Below are 19,063 nucleotides of genomic sequence, written 5' to 3'. Positions count from 1 at the left end.
CCGGGAGCTGTCCGCAGCGCAGGCCAGGGCTTGGGCCTCCTCCAAGCTCCTGCTCCGAGGCCTGCCAGGCCACCAGCTGCCCTCGGGCCGGCCTCCTGGAGGTGGGGCTGGCAGGACCGGCCGGGTGCTCTCTGGCCCCGGTCGCCTCGTCAGACCCCAGGCCTGCCCTCGAGGGTGCAGAGAGCACATCACCCTGTGCCTGACACAGCCCTGACCCCGAGCCAGCGGGCCACACGGGTGCCAGGCCCACGGCGCGGCCCCTTTAAGTGCAGTCCTGCCGGCCCCCACCGGGGGCAGCACTGAGCAGCCGGCAGCCTCGCGCTGCTGCCTCGAAGCTTCTGCCGGTGCCGGGGACGCGGCGGAGCGGGGGACAGTGGAGCTCACGCGGGCCTGCGCAGCCCACCGGGCGCGGTGGGGGAGCACCGCCCAGGTAAGGGGTCGAGGCCGCTGCCCCGCGGGTCTTCCGTGAGTGCGGTGCCTGCAAGGATGGGGATGCTGCCCCCGGAGGACACCAGTCCCCACCCAGGCGCTCGGGGCTGGGGCTGGGGCCGGGCTGCGCGGTAGGGAGGCCCACCTGCCAGGCTCATTAGGCCTAGGACCCCGGCGAGGGCGGACTATCCCATCCCCACGGGAAGGGGTGACGCCAAGTCTAGCTCCTCACTGCGGCAGCACCAAGGCCGGGCTGTCACCTCCCTGGGGCGGAGCCTCACACCGTCATCCAGCCCCCAATTCCTGCCTGGCTTCAGGATGGAAGGGAGTGGGAGGGGGATGGTCCTGTGAACCAGGGACAGTTGGGGTGGGCCTGAGGCTGAGATGAGGCAGGCACTGGGCCTGGCTGGCCTTGACCCAGGAGGGCAGCCCTGCTGGCAGGAAGTCCCTGGCTCACCTGGGACATAGAGGGTCAGCCAGACCTAGAGGTCCTGCCGGGTGAAGACCCAGCTCCCCACTTTCCCCAGTACAGCCTGGAGCACGCTCCCCCAGACTGTGTGATGAGCTGGGGACCCAGTACCACTGTCTGGGCTCCTCCCAGCCTGTCCAGGTCCTGAGTACCCAGTGAAGCCAGTGGCTCAAGTCTGAACATGAGCCTGGTACAGAGGGTGGACCCCAGCTCAGCCTGCATGCGGGGGCATGGAACCTCAGGTTTCCATGGAGCCTTCCCGAACTGCTGTGGGCAGGACCTGCCTGAGAACTGGGGGTGGCGGGGGCTTTACCACCCACTACCCTGCTTCCCCTGCTGGCAGCCTCCTGGCCTGATGCTCTGCTCAGGGACCCAGGGGCAGCCTTGAGCTCCTGGCTCACATGCCCCCACGTGGTCCTGGTTTCCGGCTGCAGTGCACTCACTGCAAAGATGAGCGGTCGCTTTCCCTGCCTTTTCATGACAGTCCCAGAGATGTTGGTGGGTTTCGACCACCTCAAGATAAGGGAGAGTCAGAGGATGTTTCTGCAAAGGAAAAGAGCTTTAGGGCCCAGGACTGGTCTTTGGAAGCATTATTCTGGCCTGGGCTGCACGGAGAGTTGAGGGTGGGGCAGGGAAGTCCATGAGCGGAGGTCCCACGCCTGGACCTGATGGGGCCACTTCAGGGCCCACTGGGCTCTGGCCTGGGGCCTGACACAGCACTGGGGGAGGACTGCATGTCCAGCCTGGCCAGCAGGTGGGGTGGGAGGCTCTGGTGACCGGGAGCAGAGCTGCTTAAGGCTGGGGCCCAGGACCTCAGAACACAGCACTGGAGGGCTCACTCTGCACTGGGTGTTGAGGGTGCTGCAGTCACCTGCTTTGTGGAGCCCACACCTATGAAAAAGTCTGTGAAAGCCCCAAATGAGCACACAGTTGTTGCAGCTGTGGGCACCACGGTGCTAGTCCTGGGATCACACGCCCACTCTTCCTACCCCACTCCTGGCCTGTCCCAGGAAAGGGGGTCTACGCAAGTCTGCCCAGTGGTCACTAGTGGGCGCAGGAGTTCAGGAGCCACCGTACTGACATTCCCTTTCTGGCTGACCTCCTCATCCCAACAGAAAGTGGCCCGGGAAGGATGGTCTACATGAGGGGGCAGGACCTGAGTGGCTGGACAGCCAGGTTCCTCCTGCAGGTGCTTCTGACGCCGGCATGGAGCAAGTGCCTGCGGCCTCCACCAAGGCCCACGGCCAGGGCTGCCCTGCCCACTGTGCCCCAGGTAAGCCGGGCCATCGCTGGGGGTTAGCAGGGCCTGGGCTGCAGAGGGGCTGCCCTGACCCGCGTCTCCCCTCAGGGCGAAAGCCCCGAAAGGCCGAGTGAGCTGCAGCCTGGAGACCTCTTTTAAGATGACCCGCACGGACCCGCCGGACCTGCTGGTGTCGACCGTGTACCAGGACATCAAGGTGGCGGCCCCTGGGCCCGTGTCGAGGCCCCGGCCATGTGAGCGCCCCATGGCCCGGCCTGCTGCGCCCGCGCCTTTCAACAAGCGCCACTGCCGCAGCTTCGATTTCCTGGAGGCGCTGGACGGGGCGGCCATGGAGGCCCGTCCGGAGCCGCCGCCCCCGGAGCCCGCCGCTCCGCGCGCCCGATCCCGCGACGGCGAGCCCCGGCGCCGCGCCCGCTCCAAGAGCGCACCCCGCGCCGCCCCGGGCCTTGCGCCCGCGCCGGCCTCGCCGCCTGTGCTACCGCGCCGCGGCCGGGAGGCCCAGCGGGCTGCGCGGGCCGACGCGTCGCCCCGCCGGGAGCCCGCGTATCCCGCGCTACGCGCGCTCGCCAACGAGCTGCACCCGATCAAGCTGCAGCCGCAGCGGGGCGGCCCCGGCCGCATTGCGCCCCTGTGCGCCGCCGCCAACCGCTGCGCGCCGGCCGAGCCACCCGCGGGGCCCGCCCCTCACGTCCGCTGCCGCCTGGACATCAAGCCCGACGACGCGGTCCTGCAGCACGCTGCCCGGGGCTCGAGGCCCTGCGGGCCCGCGGAGACCACGCCCTGGCCGCGCGCCGCCCCGCAGCTCCACGGCCTTACGGTGCCCGGGCCTCGCCACGTGGCGCTGTCGCGCACCCCCACCCCCAGTGACTCGTACTGCGCCGACCCCCGGGCGCTGTACTGCGATGGGCCCCTTCCTGGGCCCCGGGACTACTCGGAGCGCCGGAGTCTGCCCTTCACCACCCCGCCGGGCCCCACCCAATTCTTCTACACCGAGGAACCAGAGGGCCACCCCGGTGGCTTCATGGCAGGCCCAGGGCCGCCCTTCGACAGCTACTACCCCAGGCCCTTTCTGTCCGAAGAGCCCCCTGGGCCCAGTCCAAGACGCGGGGGCAGCTACTATGCGGCGGAAGTTCGCACCTTCCCGGTCCAGGAACCGCCCTCCCGTTCCTACTACGGGGAGGCCCCCCGAGCCTACGGCCCGCCCTGCGGTCCACGCTATGCCCCTGAGGAGCCCCGGGTCCACCCCGCCGCCCGCCCTTTTCACACTGAGGACTTTGGGCGGTACCGCAATCGAGATGCCCTGACGCGGACTTACCCACACCCGCGCGGCAGCCCGGCCTGGGGCGACTGGGGCCCGCGGCCTTACCGTACCCTTCAGGGGGCCCCTCCCCCGGACCCCGGCCCGCTGCTCGCCTCGTGGCACGGCGGCACCGGCACCAGCCCACCCCGGCTGGCGACCGACAGCCGCCACTACTCGCGGTCCTGGGACAACATCCTGGCGTCCGCGCCGCGCAGAGAAGACCCCCTGGGCCGCGGCCGTAGCTACGAGAACCTGCTGGGGCGCGAGGCACGGGAGCCGCGGGGCACCTCCCCCGAAGGCCGGCGCCCGCCCGTCATAGTAAACCTATCCACCTCGCCCAGGCGCTACGCAGCGCTGTCGCTGTCCGAGACGTCGCTGTCGGAGAAGGGCCGTACGGGCGAGGGCCTGGGCCGAAACTGGTACGTCACGCCAGAGATCACCATCACCGACAACGACCTGCGCGCCGCCGAGCGCCCGGGCGCCAGGAGCTGGGAACTGTCGGGGAGCCGCCCGCGGCCGCCTCCCCACGCCGCCTCCGATGGCCCCGCTTCTGGCCGCCAGCGCAGCCTCGAACAGCTGGACGAGCTCATCACTGACCTGGTCATTGACTCGCGGCCCCCGGCCGGCCAAGCGCCCGAGGCCGCGTCGGACGGCCTGACCCGCCAGCTGCGGCGCCTGCTAGACTCGCGGCCCTCGGGCCCCGGGGTCCCGGCGCTGGCGCCGCGCTCACCACCTGCGTCTGCCGGCAGCGCCGAGGACCCCGCAGGCCCGGGGCAGGCGGCCGACGCGTCCCCCGAGCCCAGCGCCGACGAGGACGACCTGATGACGTGCTCCAACGCGCGCTGCGGGCGCACAGAGACCATGTTCAACGCCTGCCTCTACTTCAAGTCCTGCCACAGCTGCTACACCTACTACTGCTCGCGCCTGTGCCGCCGCGAGGACTGGGACGCACACAAGGCGCGCTGCGTGTACGGTCGCGTGGGCAGCGTGTGCCGCCACGTGCTGCAGTTCTGCCGCGACAGCGGCCCGGTGCACCGCGCCTTCTCGCGCATCGCGCGTGTCGGCTTCTTGTCCCGTGGCCGCGGCGTACTCTTCCTGGGCTTCCCGAGCCCCGGCTCCGCAGACAACTTCCTGCGCTTCGGCCTCGAGGGGCTGCTGCTGTCGCCCACCTACCTGTCGCTGCGCGAGCTGGCCACGCACGCGGCGCCACTGGGCAGCTATGCCCGGGAGCTGGCGGCCGCAGGGCGCCTCTACGAGCCGGCCGAGTGCTTCCTGCTCAGCGTATCGGTGGCCGTGGGCCCCGGCGCTGCGCCGCCCGGCGCCCCTGCCCGGCCAGCGCCCGCGCCGCGCAGCCCCGGACCCACGGTGCGCAAGTTCGCCAAAGTGGCGCTGGCGGCCGGCAGCCCCGCACGGCCGCCCCCGGCGCGGGGCCGCGAACCCGACCTGGAGACGTTGATCCTGACGCCGCCGCCCGGCACTGCGGGCCTGGACCAGGAGGGCGAGGCGGGCCGGCGAGCGCGGGAGGTGGCCTTCATCCACATCCAGCGCGAGCTGCGGCTGCGCGGCGTCTTCCTGCGCCACGAGTTCCCGCGCGTCTACGAGCAGCTCTGCGAGTTCGTGGAAGCCAACCGGCGCTTCACGCCCACCACCATCTACCCCACGGACCGGCGCACCGGCCGCCCCTTCATGTGCATGATCATGGCCGCCTCCGAGCCGCGGGCTCTCGACTGGGTGGCCAGTGCCAACCTGTTGGACGACATTATGTGAGCCGCGGGGGCGCGCCCGGGCCCCACGCAGTCCAGCCTGGGCCCACCCTGAACCCCATCCCGCCCACCCAGGCCCCGCCCAGCTCGCCACGGGCTCTGCCCCTCCCCCCGCCCCATTCCGTCCTCCGCAGGCTCCGTCTTTCCCTCCCCCGGCTCCGTCTTTCCCTCCCCCTCCGTGCGACCTGCCCCCCTCCCACCAGTCCCGCCCGGCTCCCTCTCCCCCAGCTCGCCGTGGGGCCTCCCCAGAGGCCGGTCCTCGGCCGCTTGGTGCTCCCCGCTGGGAGGCGGGGTGGGTCTGAGGACCACCCTGCCCTGCCTTTACGCGGAGGGGTCACTACTGCAGACCCCCCCGTGCATATCCGGCTCGTCCGACCCCTGTCCGTCTGCAGGGCCTCCCTGGAACCTCTCTATCCCCGGCTCGCCCTGGTCCAGGAGCCCGAGTTGACGAAAGCCTAGTCCGGCCCCTTTACACACCCTCCCCACCCGCCTCCTGTGGTCTGGGATGCGTCCTGCTCAGAGGACTTTTCTCTTCGGCTGACACCGTGATTGGCCTCGGTGTGTCCGCGTCCAGAGCACGGCCTGGCCTGGTGGGCAGGGCCGGCGGGGACCTGCACGAGCCGTTTCCGCGGGCCCCGCCCCTGCTGCGCCCGACCTTGGCACGTTGACGGCGCTGCCCGCCCTGCTGCGCGGCTGGGGCAAGCAGCAGTGAGGGGGTCCTCAGGGGTAGTCAGCCAAGGTGCAAGACACGCAGCCGGAGGGGAGGAGGTCCTGGGCGGGGAAGCAGAGGGCACGTATGGGTAGGGGTGCTAGCCAGAGCTGAGACCTGGCTGGGCGCGAGTCGTGCTGCCTGCCCTCGCCCTCACCCGACAGGATGGCCCCAGGCGTGTGCCAGAGCAGACCCGCGGTGCAAAGGGCAGCACAGGCCCTAACCGCACAGGGAGGCAGGAAGCAGGTGCAGAGGATGGAGGAGTGGGAGGGCCGAGGAGCCGTCCAGCAGGGACCCTAATCCCTTGGCATAGGGAGGACCGAAGGCGGGGGCGTTCTCAGTTTGGAGCAGGGCGGGGACAGCTTAGATGGAAGCTCGTGCGGGAGCGAGCTAGTTCGCCAGGGCTGTGGTCCACCGGAGGGGAGGGGTAGGGGCACGATTGCACAAACGCCCCCGCGCACTCGCTCTGACCGTGCCTTGCGGCGCGGGCTGGACAAGTGAGGTTGGCGGCCTCGCGAGCGCACGCTCGAGTCCCCGTCGTCCCCCGCTCTCCCCGGGGGTACCCGCTGGCCCTGGCCCGGGCTCTGAGGATGGCGAGTGACCTGGGGAGGGGGCGGGGCGGGCACCTGGAAGGGCCCTCCTGTAGCCCCCAGCCCCCCAACGGGGCCGGCGGGGGGGGCATTGATTGAATTAAGTTGCGGAGGTCCGTCCCCCCCCCCCCCCGTCAACCCCTGCCCCCGCCCCTGCACCGGAGCCGATCCCCCCCCCCATTACTTCCTCCCCCACATGCCTGCGCGCCTGCCTCGGCTCCGCGCATTTGCACCGGCCACGCGCCCCGCTTGCCCCACCCGCCTTCGCGGCCTCCCAAACTGGCCGCCGCGCCCCTCGCCCAGGGGCCTCTGCCTTTGGCCCTACGCCTGAGGTCCAGCCGTCCAGGAAGGACCCCAGACCGGGATTATTTCCAGAGGGCGAGCGCTTTCGAACCAAGGAAAATAGAACACGAATGTAGCCGTTGCTGCCTCATTCTTTGTGCGGGGTAGTGGGTGGGATGCGGGATGGAGACTTTCGGAGGCGTGGGGGGAGGGCCTCCGGAAACCGGGGAGGGAGACCATGGGACAACGCGGGGTGGGAGGCAGGAAAGGGAGGTGCTCGGACTCGGTGGGGGACGGGGAAGGGAGACCATGGGACACGGTGGGGGTTGCGGTGGGCGGGAGACCAAGGAACAGCATGGGGAGTGCTGGGGCGGGGGGCCCTCGGACACGGTGGGGGACCCGGAGGGAAACCAAGGGACAGCGTGAGTGGTGTGGGGGAGGGGGTCAAGGCCGGCGCGCGCCCCTTGGGCCGCCTGGCCCCCTCCAGCGGGGCCTGCCCCCCGACCTCGACCCCGACCCCCCCGGGAAGGAACTCCTCCGCGGGCAGGGCTGCGTCACCCCCTACTCCGGGACCCCCCTTTCCCTTTAAGTGAGCCGGCGCGGCGTCCGGGCTGCATGGAGCTGGGTCGCGATTGGCCTGTGTGTGCCGCGGGCCGGCCGCGCGGTTGGCTGAGGAGCGGGGGGCGGGGCAGAAGGCCCCCGCAGGATTGGCCGTCGGCTCTCAGCCCCGCCCCCCGCGCTGCCGGCGCAGCCTCGGGTCGCGCGGGGCAGGGCCGCGGGCCGCAGGGGCGAGCGCGCTCCGGGAACATGGCGGCGGCGGGCCTCGCCCAGGTGCCCGACGTGGACATCGACTCCGACGGCGTCTTCAAGTACGTGCTGATCCGAGTCCACACGGTGCCGTCCTCCGGGGCTCCGGCCGGGGACAGCAAGGAGATCGTGCGCGGCTACAAGTGGGCCGAGTACCACGGTGAGGGCGGGGCGGAGGCCGGGGGGCGGGGTCTTGGCCTCCCGGGGGCGGACCCGACCGCGGCTGTGGGCGGGGCCGAGGGCGTAGCGGGAGGGGATCCTGTCGCGGGTCTCATCGCTGGCAGGCCCAGAGGGTCCTGGAGACCAGCGGCTGCCGTGGCGATCCCTCCCTCCTAGTCCCGGCGCCGCTGCCCGGGAGCACCGCTTCCTCCCTTTCATCCCGCCCCGGAGGGTCTCCTTTCCTGGGGAGGCAGCTGCTCAGAGCCGGGCTTCAGATCCCCTCGGCCTGCAGAGGCAGCCAGGGCTCGTGCTGAGCCGCCCTCCCCATCCCAGCCGACATCTACGACAAGGTATCAGGCGAGATGCAGAAGAAGGGCTATGACTGCGAGTGCCTGGGGGGCGGGCGCATCTCCCACCAGAGCCAGGACAAGAAGATCCACGTGTACGGCTACTCCATGGTGAGCCCACAGCCTCGGGCCTGGGTGGGCCGAGGGCCCCAGTTCTGGCTCGGGGAGACCTGGCCTTCCGAGCTCCCTGACCTGGGGTGCTCAGGGTTCTCCGGCCCTTCTCGGTCGTCTTCCCATTCCTCACGTGGCATGACACAGGAAACATGGGTGGGAGGGAGCCACTGCTTGCCCCTCTGCCCCTGCGGGCTGCGTGCTGTTCCTGCTTCACAAGGCCTGGCGGGGCTGTCGTCCTTGCGTGCTCTGAGGCCTCTGGTGCTGGGGTGAAACTCAGCGGCCCCTGCCCATCCCTTCACCGAGCTACCAGCAGATACGCGGGGGCACCAGAGTGGTCTGGGCATCTGGCTAGGCGGTCCTCCCTCAAGGTCTGCTTACCCTGGCGGCCACGCTTCCCCAGGAGGGTGCCCTGGGGTCCTGGGGGGCGTGGTGACAGCCCCATCCCGAGCTGGCCCCTGCTGTCCCTGCTGACTGGGTGCCCAGAGCCAGGACAGCGCTGTGAGAGCCAGCCTCTCCCTTCAGGGTTACGGTCGCGCCCAGCACTCTGTCTCCACGGAGAAGATCAAAGCCAGGTATCCCGACTACGAGGTCACCTGGGCTGACGACGGCTACTGAGGCCCACCCGAGGCTGGCCGCCTCCAGCAGCCCACTCAGAACTCTGCCCTCAAGGCCGCCTCCCAAGGGACTGGGCTGCACCCCCGGCACTTTGTCACACTGGCCAGGCCTCGGTGCCCGGGGCCACCTCTCTGGGGAGAATTAAAAGCATCATGAGCTCTGCTGGTCCCTGAATGCTGTGTGTCTCGACTTCTCTGTTTCTAGGTCACCTCTCTGTGCCTCCAACTAGAGCAGTGGGTGGCTGCGAGCTGGAGGCCGCCCTGGGGGCAGCAGGTCACCCTGGCTGCCCCTCACCCGGCTCCACCTCTGGGGCCCCAGGGAGTGGCAGTGCACACTCAGCCCTTTGGGGTCTGATAAGGGCCCCTGGGCTGCTGCCCCCATTTATGGCCTGATTGCTTCTCCAAGCACCTGTTGTCCCCAAGGACATCTGGGAGGAGGCCTGACGAGCCCTTACGCAAGGAGCTCAGGCTGCGTCCCTCGGGCCTGCCGAGGCAAGGGCCCATCTAGTGTGTGGGGAGGGCGGGCGCCAGCAAGTGAGGTCACGAGTGAGGTGGTCTGCGGCCCCTCGATTCCAAGATCGGGTCCCATGGTCCCTGCTCCTCAGCCGTAGGCTCCTGCTGCAGGTAAACCGGCAGGGCTTCGGGCTTGGAGCTGGGAGCCCCTCTCCCGGGACCCTCCTCTCGGCGCAGGGCTGTGGGGAGCGGAGGTGCCCCTGGCAAGGCTGCGGTCCTGCTGTGCCCGCCTCCTGTGAGCTCCCAGGGCCCTCGCGGGAGCCTCTCCGGGCAGGCGCCATGGTGACCACATTTAAAGATGGGGAAACCAAGGCTCAGGTGAGACAAGCGCTCGAGGCCACACCGTGGCGAACTGCGGGCAGAGCCTGGCTCCAACCCTCTGCTGGGGTTAGTGCCACGAGGCCCAGAGCCCCTGGGCTCCTCTGGACCCCGTGCCTGGCTGTGCGCAGCCCACACAGCTCAGGACACTTGCTGATGAATAAACAGTCACCGTCTGCAAGTGAGCAAGCGAAGGGGGACCCACAGGCTAAGTTACAGAGAAGGACGACGTCCCGTGTTGCTCGGGCCCTCCCCTCCCCGTGCAGGGAACTCAGGCCGGATGCGGGGTTTGCACAAGCTGGGTTCCTACTGGCAGCCTGGGCCGGGCTGAGTTGAACTCCCAGCCAGTGTGGGGACAGAGACCCCAGGAGAAGCGGCCGAGGCCTAGTGCCAGTCAGTGCCATCTCCAGTGGGGCCTCCACCAGGCAGGGCTGGGCAGCAGTGGGCAGGGTGGTTGGGGCCTGACCTTCGGCCTAAAGGAGCCAGGCAGGTGGGAGCCCACCTGGGCCAGGGGGCCCCTCTCCTGGGTGCTTTTACAGCCGATGCGCGTGCTTGTCAGCACAGGGAGGGGCCGGGCGAGGGGCGGCACGTACAGGAGGTGCTGAGCCCGCTCTCCAATTGGAGCAGAGTCAGCCTGTGGGGCCTCGGGCTGATATAACCCGGCAAAGTCCCCACCAGGCTGGCCAGCACACGCACTGCCCCTCAGCCTCCCTCTCTCCGGCCTGACCATGGCTTTGCCCAGCCACGTCCTGGCCGCCCTGGTCCTGCTCCTGGGTGAGTCGTTGGGCCTGGATCCTGAAGCAGGAATGTCCAGGTGCTCAGGTGCTGGGCATACAGGGAAGGAGGGGGGCAGGCCCTGGATGGCCTGCAGGGGGGACGCAGGGCCGGCCCTCAGGGTCCTGGGGATGGCCCAGCCAGGCAAGGGGCAAGAGTCGTGCTCTCCCTGGCCCCAATCTCCACCTGGGCTCCAAGGCGAGAGGGCCCTGAAGGCAGATCCTAGACGGCCACTCTTGACCTGCATGGAGCCGTAGGGCGCCTGGGCCCATCGATGCATCGCCTGGGGGGCACCTGCTGGCAGTCCTTGCGGTTTCCTGCTGGGCGCCTGTTCTCATCCCCAGGGAGGGTCCCGCGTCGGGGGTCCTGGCCCCTCGCTCGCCAGTGCACCCCCCATCCTGACACGCAGGCAGCCCCTCCAGGACCAGACTTCTCTGGTCTGACGGGAACCCCCTCGGTGGCAGTTCTCTGGGTTCCAGGCCCCCAGACACAGAACCAGCCCCCTCCCTGCACGACTTCCTGGCCTGGACCCCAAAGTAGGGCAACCCACGTGCTGGGATGCCTGAGTCTGAGCAGGTTCTGGGCCGTGGGACAGTCCCAGGCAGACTGGAACGTGGGTCTCCCTACCCCAGGCCACCGGGCTGTCTCTCTGCTGGCAGCAGGGTCCCCGAGCTGGGCCTGGGGCCCCAGCCACTGCAGGGCCCCCCGCGAGGCCGTGTGCAACTTCGTGTGTGACTGCAGAGGCTGCCCCGACGAGGCCCAGTGCGGTGAGCTGGGGCCGGGCGGGGAGTGGGCGGGGCCGGCGCTGGCGGGCAGCCCGCCTGACCACCTGCCCTCCCAGGTTACCACGGGGCCTCATCCGCCCTGGGCGCCCCCTTCGCCTGTGACTTCGAGCAGGACTTCTGTGGCTGGCGGGACATCAGCACCTCAGGCTACAGCTGGCTCCGAGACCGGGCGGGGGCCGCACCCGGGGCTCCGGGGCCACGCTCGGACCACACTCTGGGAACTGACCTCGGTGAGGCCGGGGTGGATCTCCACGCCGCCCCTTCCCCTCTGTGCCTCCCGCCCCGCCTCCTGACCTCTCGCCCGGCCAGGCTGGTACGCGGCTGTCGGCACACACCGTGGGAAAGAGGCGGCCGCCGCGGCCCTGCGCTCCCCCATTCTGCGCGAGGCAGCCCCCTCCTGTGAGCTGAGGCTCTGGTACCACACAGCCTCGGGAGGTGCGCGCCCAGGACCCTGCGACCCGCATGGGGTGTCCTGAGGGGAGGGGCAGGGAGAGGAAGGGGAGTGGCCGCAGAGGCGGGAGGGCACCCCCAGGATGAGCAGGGGTCCTGGGGCAGGGCACAGCCACCAGGCGGGGGGAGGCCCCGGGGCCTGAGCTGCCCCAGGACCCCTTGCTGCAGATGCGGCCGAGCTGCGGCTGGAGCTGACCCACGGTGCAGAGACGCTGAGCCTGTGGCGGAGCTCCGGGCCTTGGGGCCCAGGCTGGCAGGAGCTGGTGGTGCCCACCGGCCGCATCCAGGGTGCCTTCAGGGTGAGATGGGGATGGTCTGGATGGTGGGGGCAGGGAGCAGGGTCTGAGGGCTGACTTAGATCCTGGGACCTCGCTTTTTTCAGGTGACCTTCTCTGCCACCCGCAACGCCACCCACAGGGGCGCTGTGGCCTTGGATGACGTAGCCTTCTGGCGCTGTGGGCTGCCCAGTAAGGTCCCCAGGCCGTGAACCCACACCTGCGGGGGGTGGGGTTAGCAGGGGTCCCTGGTTCCTCCCTCCCAGCCTTGAGCCTCTCCCCCAGCTGCCCCGCCCCAGCACCACAGGCTGGGGCCGTGGGTTAACCCTCCCCCACCCTAGCCCCCCAGGCACGCTGCCCCTTGGGGCATCACCATTGCCAGAACAAGGCCTGCGTGGAGCCCCACCAGCTGTGTGACGGGGAGGACAACTGTGGGGACCGGTCCGATGAGGACACAGCCGCCTGCAGTGAGCCAGGGGTGCCGGGGCCACTGGGGCCGGCGGAGGGGGTGGGCACTTGGCCTGGCGCTTCTGGGGTGAGTCAGCGCGTGTCCGCCTGCAGCTGTGGCCATCAGCTCAGGCCTGGGGAGGCAGGGGGCCCGGGGGGAGGCCCTGCTTGGCAGCCGGAGCCCTGCTTCCTGCCCTAGGCCACCACACGGCCACCGATTTTGAGACGGGCCTGGGCCCGTGGAACCACTCGGAGGGCTGGGCCCGGAACCACAGTGCGGGCGGCCCCCGGCACCCGGCCTGGCCGCGCAGTGACCACAGCCGGAACAGTGCACGTGGTGAGGCCCCCGGGGACCCCAGCCGCCACCTGGGCCACACTCGGCCACAGCACGCCCAGCCACCCCGGCCCACGCCTGCTGTCTCCCCAGGCTTCTTCCTCGCGTCCGTGGCTGAGCCCAGCACCCCGGCCGTCCTCTCCAGCCCCGAGTTCCAGGCCTCGGCCCCCCACAACTGCTCGGTGAGGCAGGCGGGGGAGGCAGGGTGGCCGTCCCGACCGCCTGGGCCCTGGAGAGCTTCCCCTGACCTACTCGGTCCCCTCCCAGCTCACCTTCTATCACTACCTGCACGGGTCCGCATCCGGCTGCCTCCAGGTGTTCCTGCACACGGGGCGCCCTGGCACCCCCCAAGCCCCCGTCCTGCTGCGCAGGCGCCACGGGGAGCTGGGGGCTGCCTGGGTCCGAGATCGCGTGGACCTCCAGAGCGAGCACCCCTTTCGGGTGAGGCCGGCGAGGGCAGCGTCACGTGGGGCGCGGGGAGGTCCAGGGGCCCCTCAGGGAGTCCGGGCTGGGCCCCTCCGCCGTCTCAGCAGGCAGGCAGGCCGGAGGGGAGGAGGAGCTGCCCGCAGAGGCCCCTCCCGGAGGGCTGGGGTGGTGATGGGAGGGGCCGTCCAGCAACAGACAAGTACGAGGCGTGGGTCGCAGGGAGGGGACGCGAGGGAGCAGACCTGGGATGACGGAGGGGTGCTGGGGCACCTCCCTGAGCCCCCTCTGCCCTCAGATCCTCCTGGCCGGGCAGACAGGCCCGGGGGGCGTCGTGGGCCTGGATGACCTCATCCTGTCCGACGGCTGCAGACCGGTCGGAGGTGAGCCTTCTGGGCGTCCCTCTCCTCGGGAGCCGCACAGCCCCGCCCTCCTGACCCCTGCTCCGCCCCAGCAGAGGCGGCCGGCCCACGTCCTGGGCTCTGGGCTGCGGGTCCCCGGCCCCAGCTGTCCAGCCGGGAGCCCTGGAACTTCTGCGAGCCCGGACACCTCTCCTGTGAGGAGCTGTGCGTCCCCCCGGAGCAGCTGTGTGACTTCCAGCGGCAGTGCCCGGGCGGCGAGGACGAGCAGGAGTGTGGTCAGAGGCGGAACTGGGGGGCCCCCTCCCTCCCTCCGGACCCTCCCCGCTGCGCGCGGGGCCGGGGGGGGGAGGAGGCCAGGGCCGTTCACCGCTGCTGCCCTCGCAGGCACCACGGACTTCGAGTCCCCCTCGGCCGGGGGCTGGGAGGACGCCAGCGTGGGGCGGCTGCAGTGGGTGCGTCGCCCGGCCCGGGACCGCAGGAGCCCTGGCGCGGACGCCCGCTGGGCTGCTGGTGAGGCCCGAGTGCCCCGCCCAGGGCAGCCTGGCGCCTGCCTTCCCGCCGCACCCGCACAGAGGCCCCCCGCCGTCTGCCTCTTCTCACTAGGGCGTGTTTCTGCGTCCCGGGGGCTGGGGGGAGGCTGGTCCCCAGCAGGAGTCAGCTCTGAGAGGTCCGCTTCCCCCCAGGGCACTTCCTGTCCGTGCAGAGGGCCTGGGGGCAGCTGGCAGAGGAGGCCCGGGTCCTCACGCCCCCCCTGGGCCCCTCGGGCCCCCACTGCCAACTCCACGTGGCTTACCATTTTCAGAGTCGCCCCCAAGGTACCGCTGTCCCTCCAGGCCCTCTGCCCAGCCCTGGGGGGGCCAGAGCCCCTGTGGAGGGCACAGGGGAGCAGGATGGGGGCGGGGCGGGGCGGGGCGGGGCGGCCCACGGTGACCCGTCGCCAGGCTTCCTTGCGCTGGTCGTGGTGGAGGGCAGCCGCCGCGAGCGGGTGTGGCAGGCCCCGGGCAGCAGCTCCGGGTGCTGGAAGGTGGACGCGGTCCTGCTCGGCGCTCGCCGCCGGCCCTTCCGGGTGAGGAGGGCGGCCTGGGAGCGCGGTGGGTGCGCGGGGCGGGCCCGGACTTAACCCCACCCCTCACCCACCCCCCCCCCCCCCGTGAAGCTGGAGCTCGTCGGGCTGGTGGACTTGGACGGCCCCGGCCAGCAGGGTGCCGGCGTGGACGACGTGACCCTGAAGGACTGCGGCCCCGCGGCGGCCACCGCGAGCGATGCAGGTCCTTCCCACCGCCGCCCGGGCCCCCCCCCCCGCCCAGGGGCTTCCCCCCCAGACCTCCTCGAGGGGCCCCCGGGAGCCCCCACTCCGGCAGCAAGTCGCTCCCACGCCCTCGGGCCTCGGGAGGGGTGCGGGGCGGTGCTGACCCCACTGCCCTGCCCCCAGAGGTCTCCTGTAACTTTGAGCGGGGCACCTGCGGCTGGCACACCGGCCACCTCACAGACGCCCACTGGCGCTGGGTCTCGAGCCGCGGCCCTGGGTACGACCACACCACGGGCCAAGGTAAGGTGGGTGCCCTCACCGGGGGCGGCCCTCAGGCTCGGAGGGGCCTCCTGTACCCAGGGGGCCCCCCAGACCGGACTCCCGGGGGACCGAGGGGAGCGCCAGGCCGAGCTGCTCCGGCCTGGCACCACGGCAGCTCGGCCCCGCCCCCCTGCAGGCTCCTTCATGCTCCTAGACCCCACGGACCCCCCGGCCCAGGGCCCCGGGGCGCACCTGCTCACCTGGCCCCAGGTGCCCACAGCCGCTCAGGAGTGCCTCTCGTTCTGGTACCACCTCTACGGGCCCCAGACGGGTGAGACCCCGAGCCGGGCAGGGCCTCAGGGGAGGCCCGGGGCGGGGGGGGCCCCGACTTCTGTCTCTTGGCCCCTCAGAGGCTCCGGAGGGGGGAAGCAGGAGTCAGGGTCTTGTCCCCTCCAAACGCCCCCTCCCTCCAGGGACCCTGCGCCTGGCGATGAGGCGGGAAGGGGAGGCAGAAACGCACCTGTGGTCGCGGTCCGGCACCCACGGCAACCGCTGGCATGAGGCCTGGGCCACCCTCCACCACCAGCAGGACTCCGGCGCCAAGTATCAAGTGAGGCCCGGTGCCCGGGCAGTGGAGGGCAGGGCAAGGCCTCAGCCGGCTGACCCCGCTCTGCCCCCCAGCTGCTGTTCGAGGGCCTCCGGGACGGGTACCACGGCACCATGGCGCTGGACGACGTGGCCGTGCGGCCCGGGCCGTGCTGGGCCCCCAAGCGCTGCTCCTTCGAGGACTCGGCCTGTGGCTTCTCCACGGGGGGCCGGGGCCTCTGGACACGCCAGGCCAACGCCTCGGGCCACGCCGCCTGGGGCCCTCGGGCTGACCACACCACTGAGACGGCTCAGGGTGCCGGCAGGGGGTGGGGCGGTGGGGAGGCGGAGGGGGTGGGGGTGGGGGTGGGGAGCTGAAGGGCAGAGGCGGGGGGAGGGCAGGGGCTGACGCTGGCACCCCCCAGGGCACTACATGGTGGTGGACACAAGCCCGCAGGCCCTGCCCCGTGGCCGCGTGGCTTCCCTGACTTCAGAGGCGCACAGGCCGCTGGCCCAGCCTGCCTGCCTGACCTTCTGGTACCACCTGAGCCTCCGCAACCCAGGTGAGGGGCTGCTGGGGGCAGGGGCCGTGGGTCCCCTCAGGCCCCTGTGTGGAGGCCCCCCGGGAGCCGGCCCCGCAAGGCCCCGGGCGGGCAGCCCCACGCCGCTCTGACCGGGGCTGGCTGCTCGGGCGGCAGGCGCCCTGCGGGTCCACGTGGAGGAGGCCGGGAGGCGGCCGGCGCTCAGCATCAGCTCCCGGGGAGGGTCCGCCTGGCGCCTGGGCAGCGTGGACGTGCAGGCCGAGCGGCCCTGGCGGGTGAGAGGGCTGGGGGGCCGTCCTCGCCCCCGAGGGCCGTCCAGTCCCAACCAGGCGCGAGCGTCCCGCCCTGCGCCTGCCCAGGTGGTGTTCGAGGCCGTGGCCGCCGGCGTGGAGCACTCCTACATCGCGCTGGATGACCTGCTGCTCCAGGACGGGCCCTGCCCTCGGCCAGGTGGGAGCCCAGGGTACCCGCCCTGTGCCGCCCCCGAGACGCCTGGCCTGCCCTCCGGCCCCCGCAGCGGCGGTGCCCCGGGGATGGGGGCCGGGCAGCACCGCTCACCGCCCGAGTCCCTTGCAGCGTCCTGTGACTTTGAGGCTGGTCTGTGCGGTTGGAACCACCTGCCCTGGCCTGGCCTGGGCGGGTACAGCTGGGACTGGAGCAGTGGAGCCACGCCCTCCCGCTACCCCCAGCCCCGCGTGGACCACACCCTGGGCACAGAGGCAGGTGGGTCTGAGGAAGGGACCCCAGCGCCACACACACCCAGGGGCACACACCTCACCCCAGCCCGAGCCGCCCAGCCCGAACCGCCCAGCCCAGCCCAGCCCAGCCCAGCCAGGCTCCCGCCAGGGTCAGAGGTCGAAGGTCAGGGGGCCCGTCCATCTGGTCCACTGGGCACCCCGCCCTCCCTCGTTCCCAGGCCACTTTGCTCTCTTCGAGACGGGCGTGCTGGGCCCGGGGGGCCGGGCGGCCTGGCTGCGCAGCCAGCCACTGCCCGCCACCCAGGCCTCCTGCCTCCGCTTCTGGTACCACATGGGCTTTCCCGAGCACTTCTGTGAGTCGGGCCCGCGGGGGAGCGGGGCGCAGGGGCAGCCCCACCTCAGGCCGGGTCGGGGGCCTGACACCCGGCCCTCTGCTCTCAGACAAGGGCGAGCTGAGGGTGCTCCTGAGCAGCGCCCGGGGGCAGCTGGCCGTGTGGGGCGCGGGCGGGCGCCTGCGGCACCAGTGGCTGGAAGGCCAGGTGGAGGTGGCCAGCGCCGAGGAGTTCCAGGTGAGGCCGGGAGACCCCAGGGGCTCAGGCGGGGCCCTCCTCCTCCTCCTCGGGTCCACACAGCCTCTTCTCCCTCCCGGTCAGATCGTGTTTGAAGCCACCCTGGGCGGCCAGCCGGCCCTGGGGCCCATCGCCCTGGATGATGTGGAGTATCTGGCCGGGCAACGCTGCCAGCCGCCCACACCCAGCCAGGGTAAGCCCCGCCCAGGTCGGCCGGCCCTGCTCCATGTCTGGGCCCCCACCGGCTTTGGTGGTTCACGGCCCACATGGCTGCCAGCAGCCCTGCTCCTGGCCCAAGAGACTGGGAGGGCTGCCAGGCCAGGCCCGCCCCGCCCCGCCCCCTCCTGACCTGCTCTGCCCCTCCCGGGCCCGGGCTGTCCCGGTCCCGTCCCCGCAGGCCGGGGTGCCCTCCCCGGGGCCTGCCCTATGCTCCCACTCCTGGTCAGGCCGCAGGCCACGGCCTTGCTGCTCGCTGCTGCTTCATGACAAAGGGGGCGGGGTCTAGCCTGGGGCCATGACCCCCCCCCCCCCCAGGTCTGCAGACAGCACCCGCCTGCCTGGCCGGGCCCTGGCCTCAGCTGAGAGCCTTGTGTTGGCACGACCGGCACCCCCTCCTTAAGAGGGGAGCCCAGAAGCCCTCAGGGCCGTGGGGACGGCTGCGCTCAGGCGTGGGGCTGACAGGGCAGGCTCGAGTTCTGGTCACGTGTCCTGCGGCCCACAGGGGACACGGCAGTGGCCACATCGGTGCCAGCCGTGGTCAGCGGCACCCTCCTCCTCCTCGTGCTGCTGGGGCTGCTGGGGCTCGTGGGGCGGCGCTGGCTGCAGAAGAAGGGGGGCTGTCCTTCCCAGGGCGAGACGGACACCGTGGCCCCCGGCTTTGACAACATTCTCTTCAATGCGGTAGGAGCCCTGGGCGGTGGCAGCGGGCAGGAGAACAGGACCCCTTCCAGGCTGTCCCCCGCCAACCAGGGCCCTCCCACATCCAGGGGCACCGCCGCCACCAGCAGTCACAAAGCTCTTCCTTCCTCCCAGGACCACGTCACCCTGCCAGCATCCGTCACCAACGACCAGTAGACAACCCAGAGAAGACCCTGGCTCCTCACCTGAGCCCCCCCCCCCCCGCCCCCGCAGGACGTGTTGACCCCCGGCGTCCATCGCACTCACAGGAGCTGCACCCACACCTCTGGCACCCGTGCCCTGGCCCATGAGGGACACGCCCCTGGCCAGCGGAGCTGAGGTCTGCAGGTCCTTCTCCGCCCGTCAGCAGGAGGGGCTCCTCAGGCTCCCCAGACCCAACCCCACCTGCCTGGCCTGTCACGTGCCTCCGTGACTCAGGAGACAGGAAACAGGCAGGCCACGGAGACAGGGCCCGGTGCTAGAGGCACCAGGAGGCAGAGGCGCAGGACCTGAGAAGCCCCGGGCCAGGCAAGCCCCAGCCCGACCTAGTGGGACTCTGACCCTGGGCCCATCCAGGACCCTGCCTCACCGGGCAATTCTGCATCTAATTTTAGACAGAATCCCCATAGGCGCAGGTGACAGACTTAACAGCAGACACTTGACTGGGTCCAAGGTGGCACGGAGCTGGATTTGTGGGGGGAATGCCCTGATGTGTCCAGTGTTCCGAATAAAGGTCC

The 19,063-nt window shown here is 71.3% G+C and overlaps 3 protein-coding genes across 3 annotated transcripts; all 3 read left to right on the top strand.

The window, feature by feature from the left end:
* The first annotated feature begins 347 nt into the window (after positions 1-347).
* Positions 348-5,226, top strand: AJM1 (apical junction component 1 homolog). The gene is made up of 3 exons (XM_057724813.1): positions 348-430; positions 2,014-2,171; positions 2,247-5,226. Exon 3 carries the CDS (start codon positions 2,299-2,301, stop codon positions 5,224-5,226), a length of 2,928 nt encoding a protein of 975 aa, XP_057580796.1. The 5' UTR covers positions 348-430; positions 2,014-2,171; positions 2,247-2,298.
* A 2,315-nt stretch (positions 5,227-7,541) lies between these two features.
* Positions 7,542-9,019, top strand: PHPT1 (phosphohistidine phosphatase 1). The gene is made up of 3 exons (XM_057723432.1): positions 7,542-7,770; positions 8,103-8,227; positions 8,753-9,019. Exons 1-3 carry the CDS (start codon positions 7,611-7,613, stop codon positions 8,843-8,845), a joined length of 378 nt encoding a protein of 125 aa, XP_057579415.1. The 5' UTR covers positions 7,542-7,610; the 3' UTR covers positions 8,846-9,019.
* A 1,384-nt stretch (positions 9,020-10,403) lies between these two features.
* On the top strand, positions 10,404-18,532 carry MAMDC4 (MAM domain containing 4). Its single transcript, XM_057724735.1, has 27 exons — positions 10,404-10,449; positions 11,109-11,216; positions 11,291-11,464; positions 11,544-11,669; positions 11,853-11,983; positions 12,067-12,151; positions 12,301-12,426; positions 12,606-12,743; positions 12,834-12,922; positions 13,008-13,181; positions 13,462-13,635; positions 13,686-13,800; positions 13,910-14,035; positions 14,209-14,340; positions 14,958-15,074; positions 15,232-15,366; positions 15,509-15,645; positions 15,717-15,936; positions 16,046-16,183; positions 16,319-16,437; positions 16,522-16,612; positions 16,739-16,885; positions 17,079-17,213; positions 17,302-17,429; positions 17,514-17,622; positions 18,151-18,329; positions 18,462-18,532. Exons 1-27 carry the CDS (start codon positions 10,404-10,406, stop codon positions 18,501-18,503), a joined length of 3,441 nt encoding a protein of 1,146 aa, XP_057580718.1. The 3' UTR covers positions 18,504-18,532.
* Positions 18,533-19,063: the final 531 nt, after the last annotated feature.

This window comes from Hippopotamus amphibius, chromosome 2, assembly GCF_030028045.1.
Source record: "Hippopotamus amphibius kiboko isolate mHipAmp2 chromosome 2, mHipAmp2.hap2, whole genome shotgun sequence".
Classification (NCBI taxonomy): domain Eukaryota; kingdom Metazoa; phylum Chordata; class Mammalia; order Artiodactyla; family Hippopotamidae; genus Hippopotamus; species Hippopotamus amphibius.
Note: the sequence above shows the minus strand (reverse complement) of the source record. Positions and strands in the feature narration are given on the sequence as shown.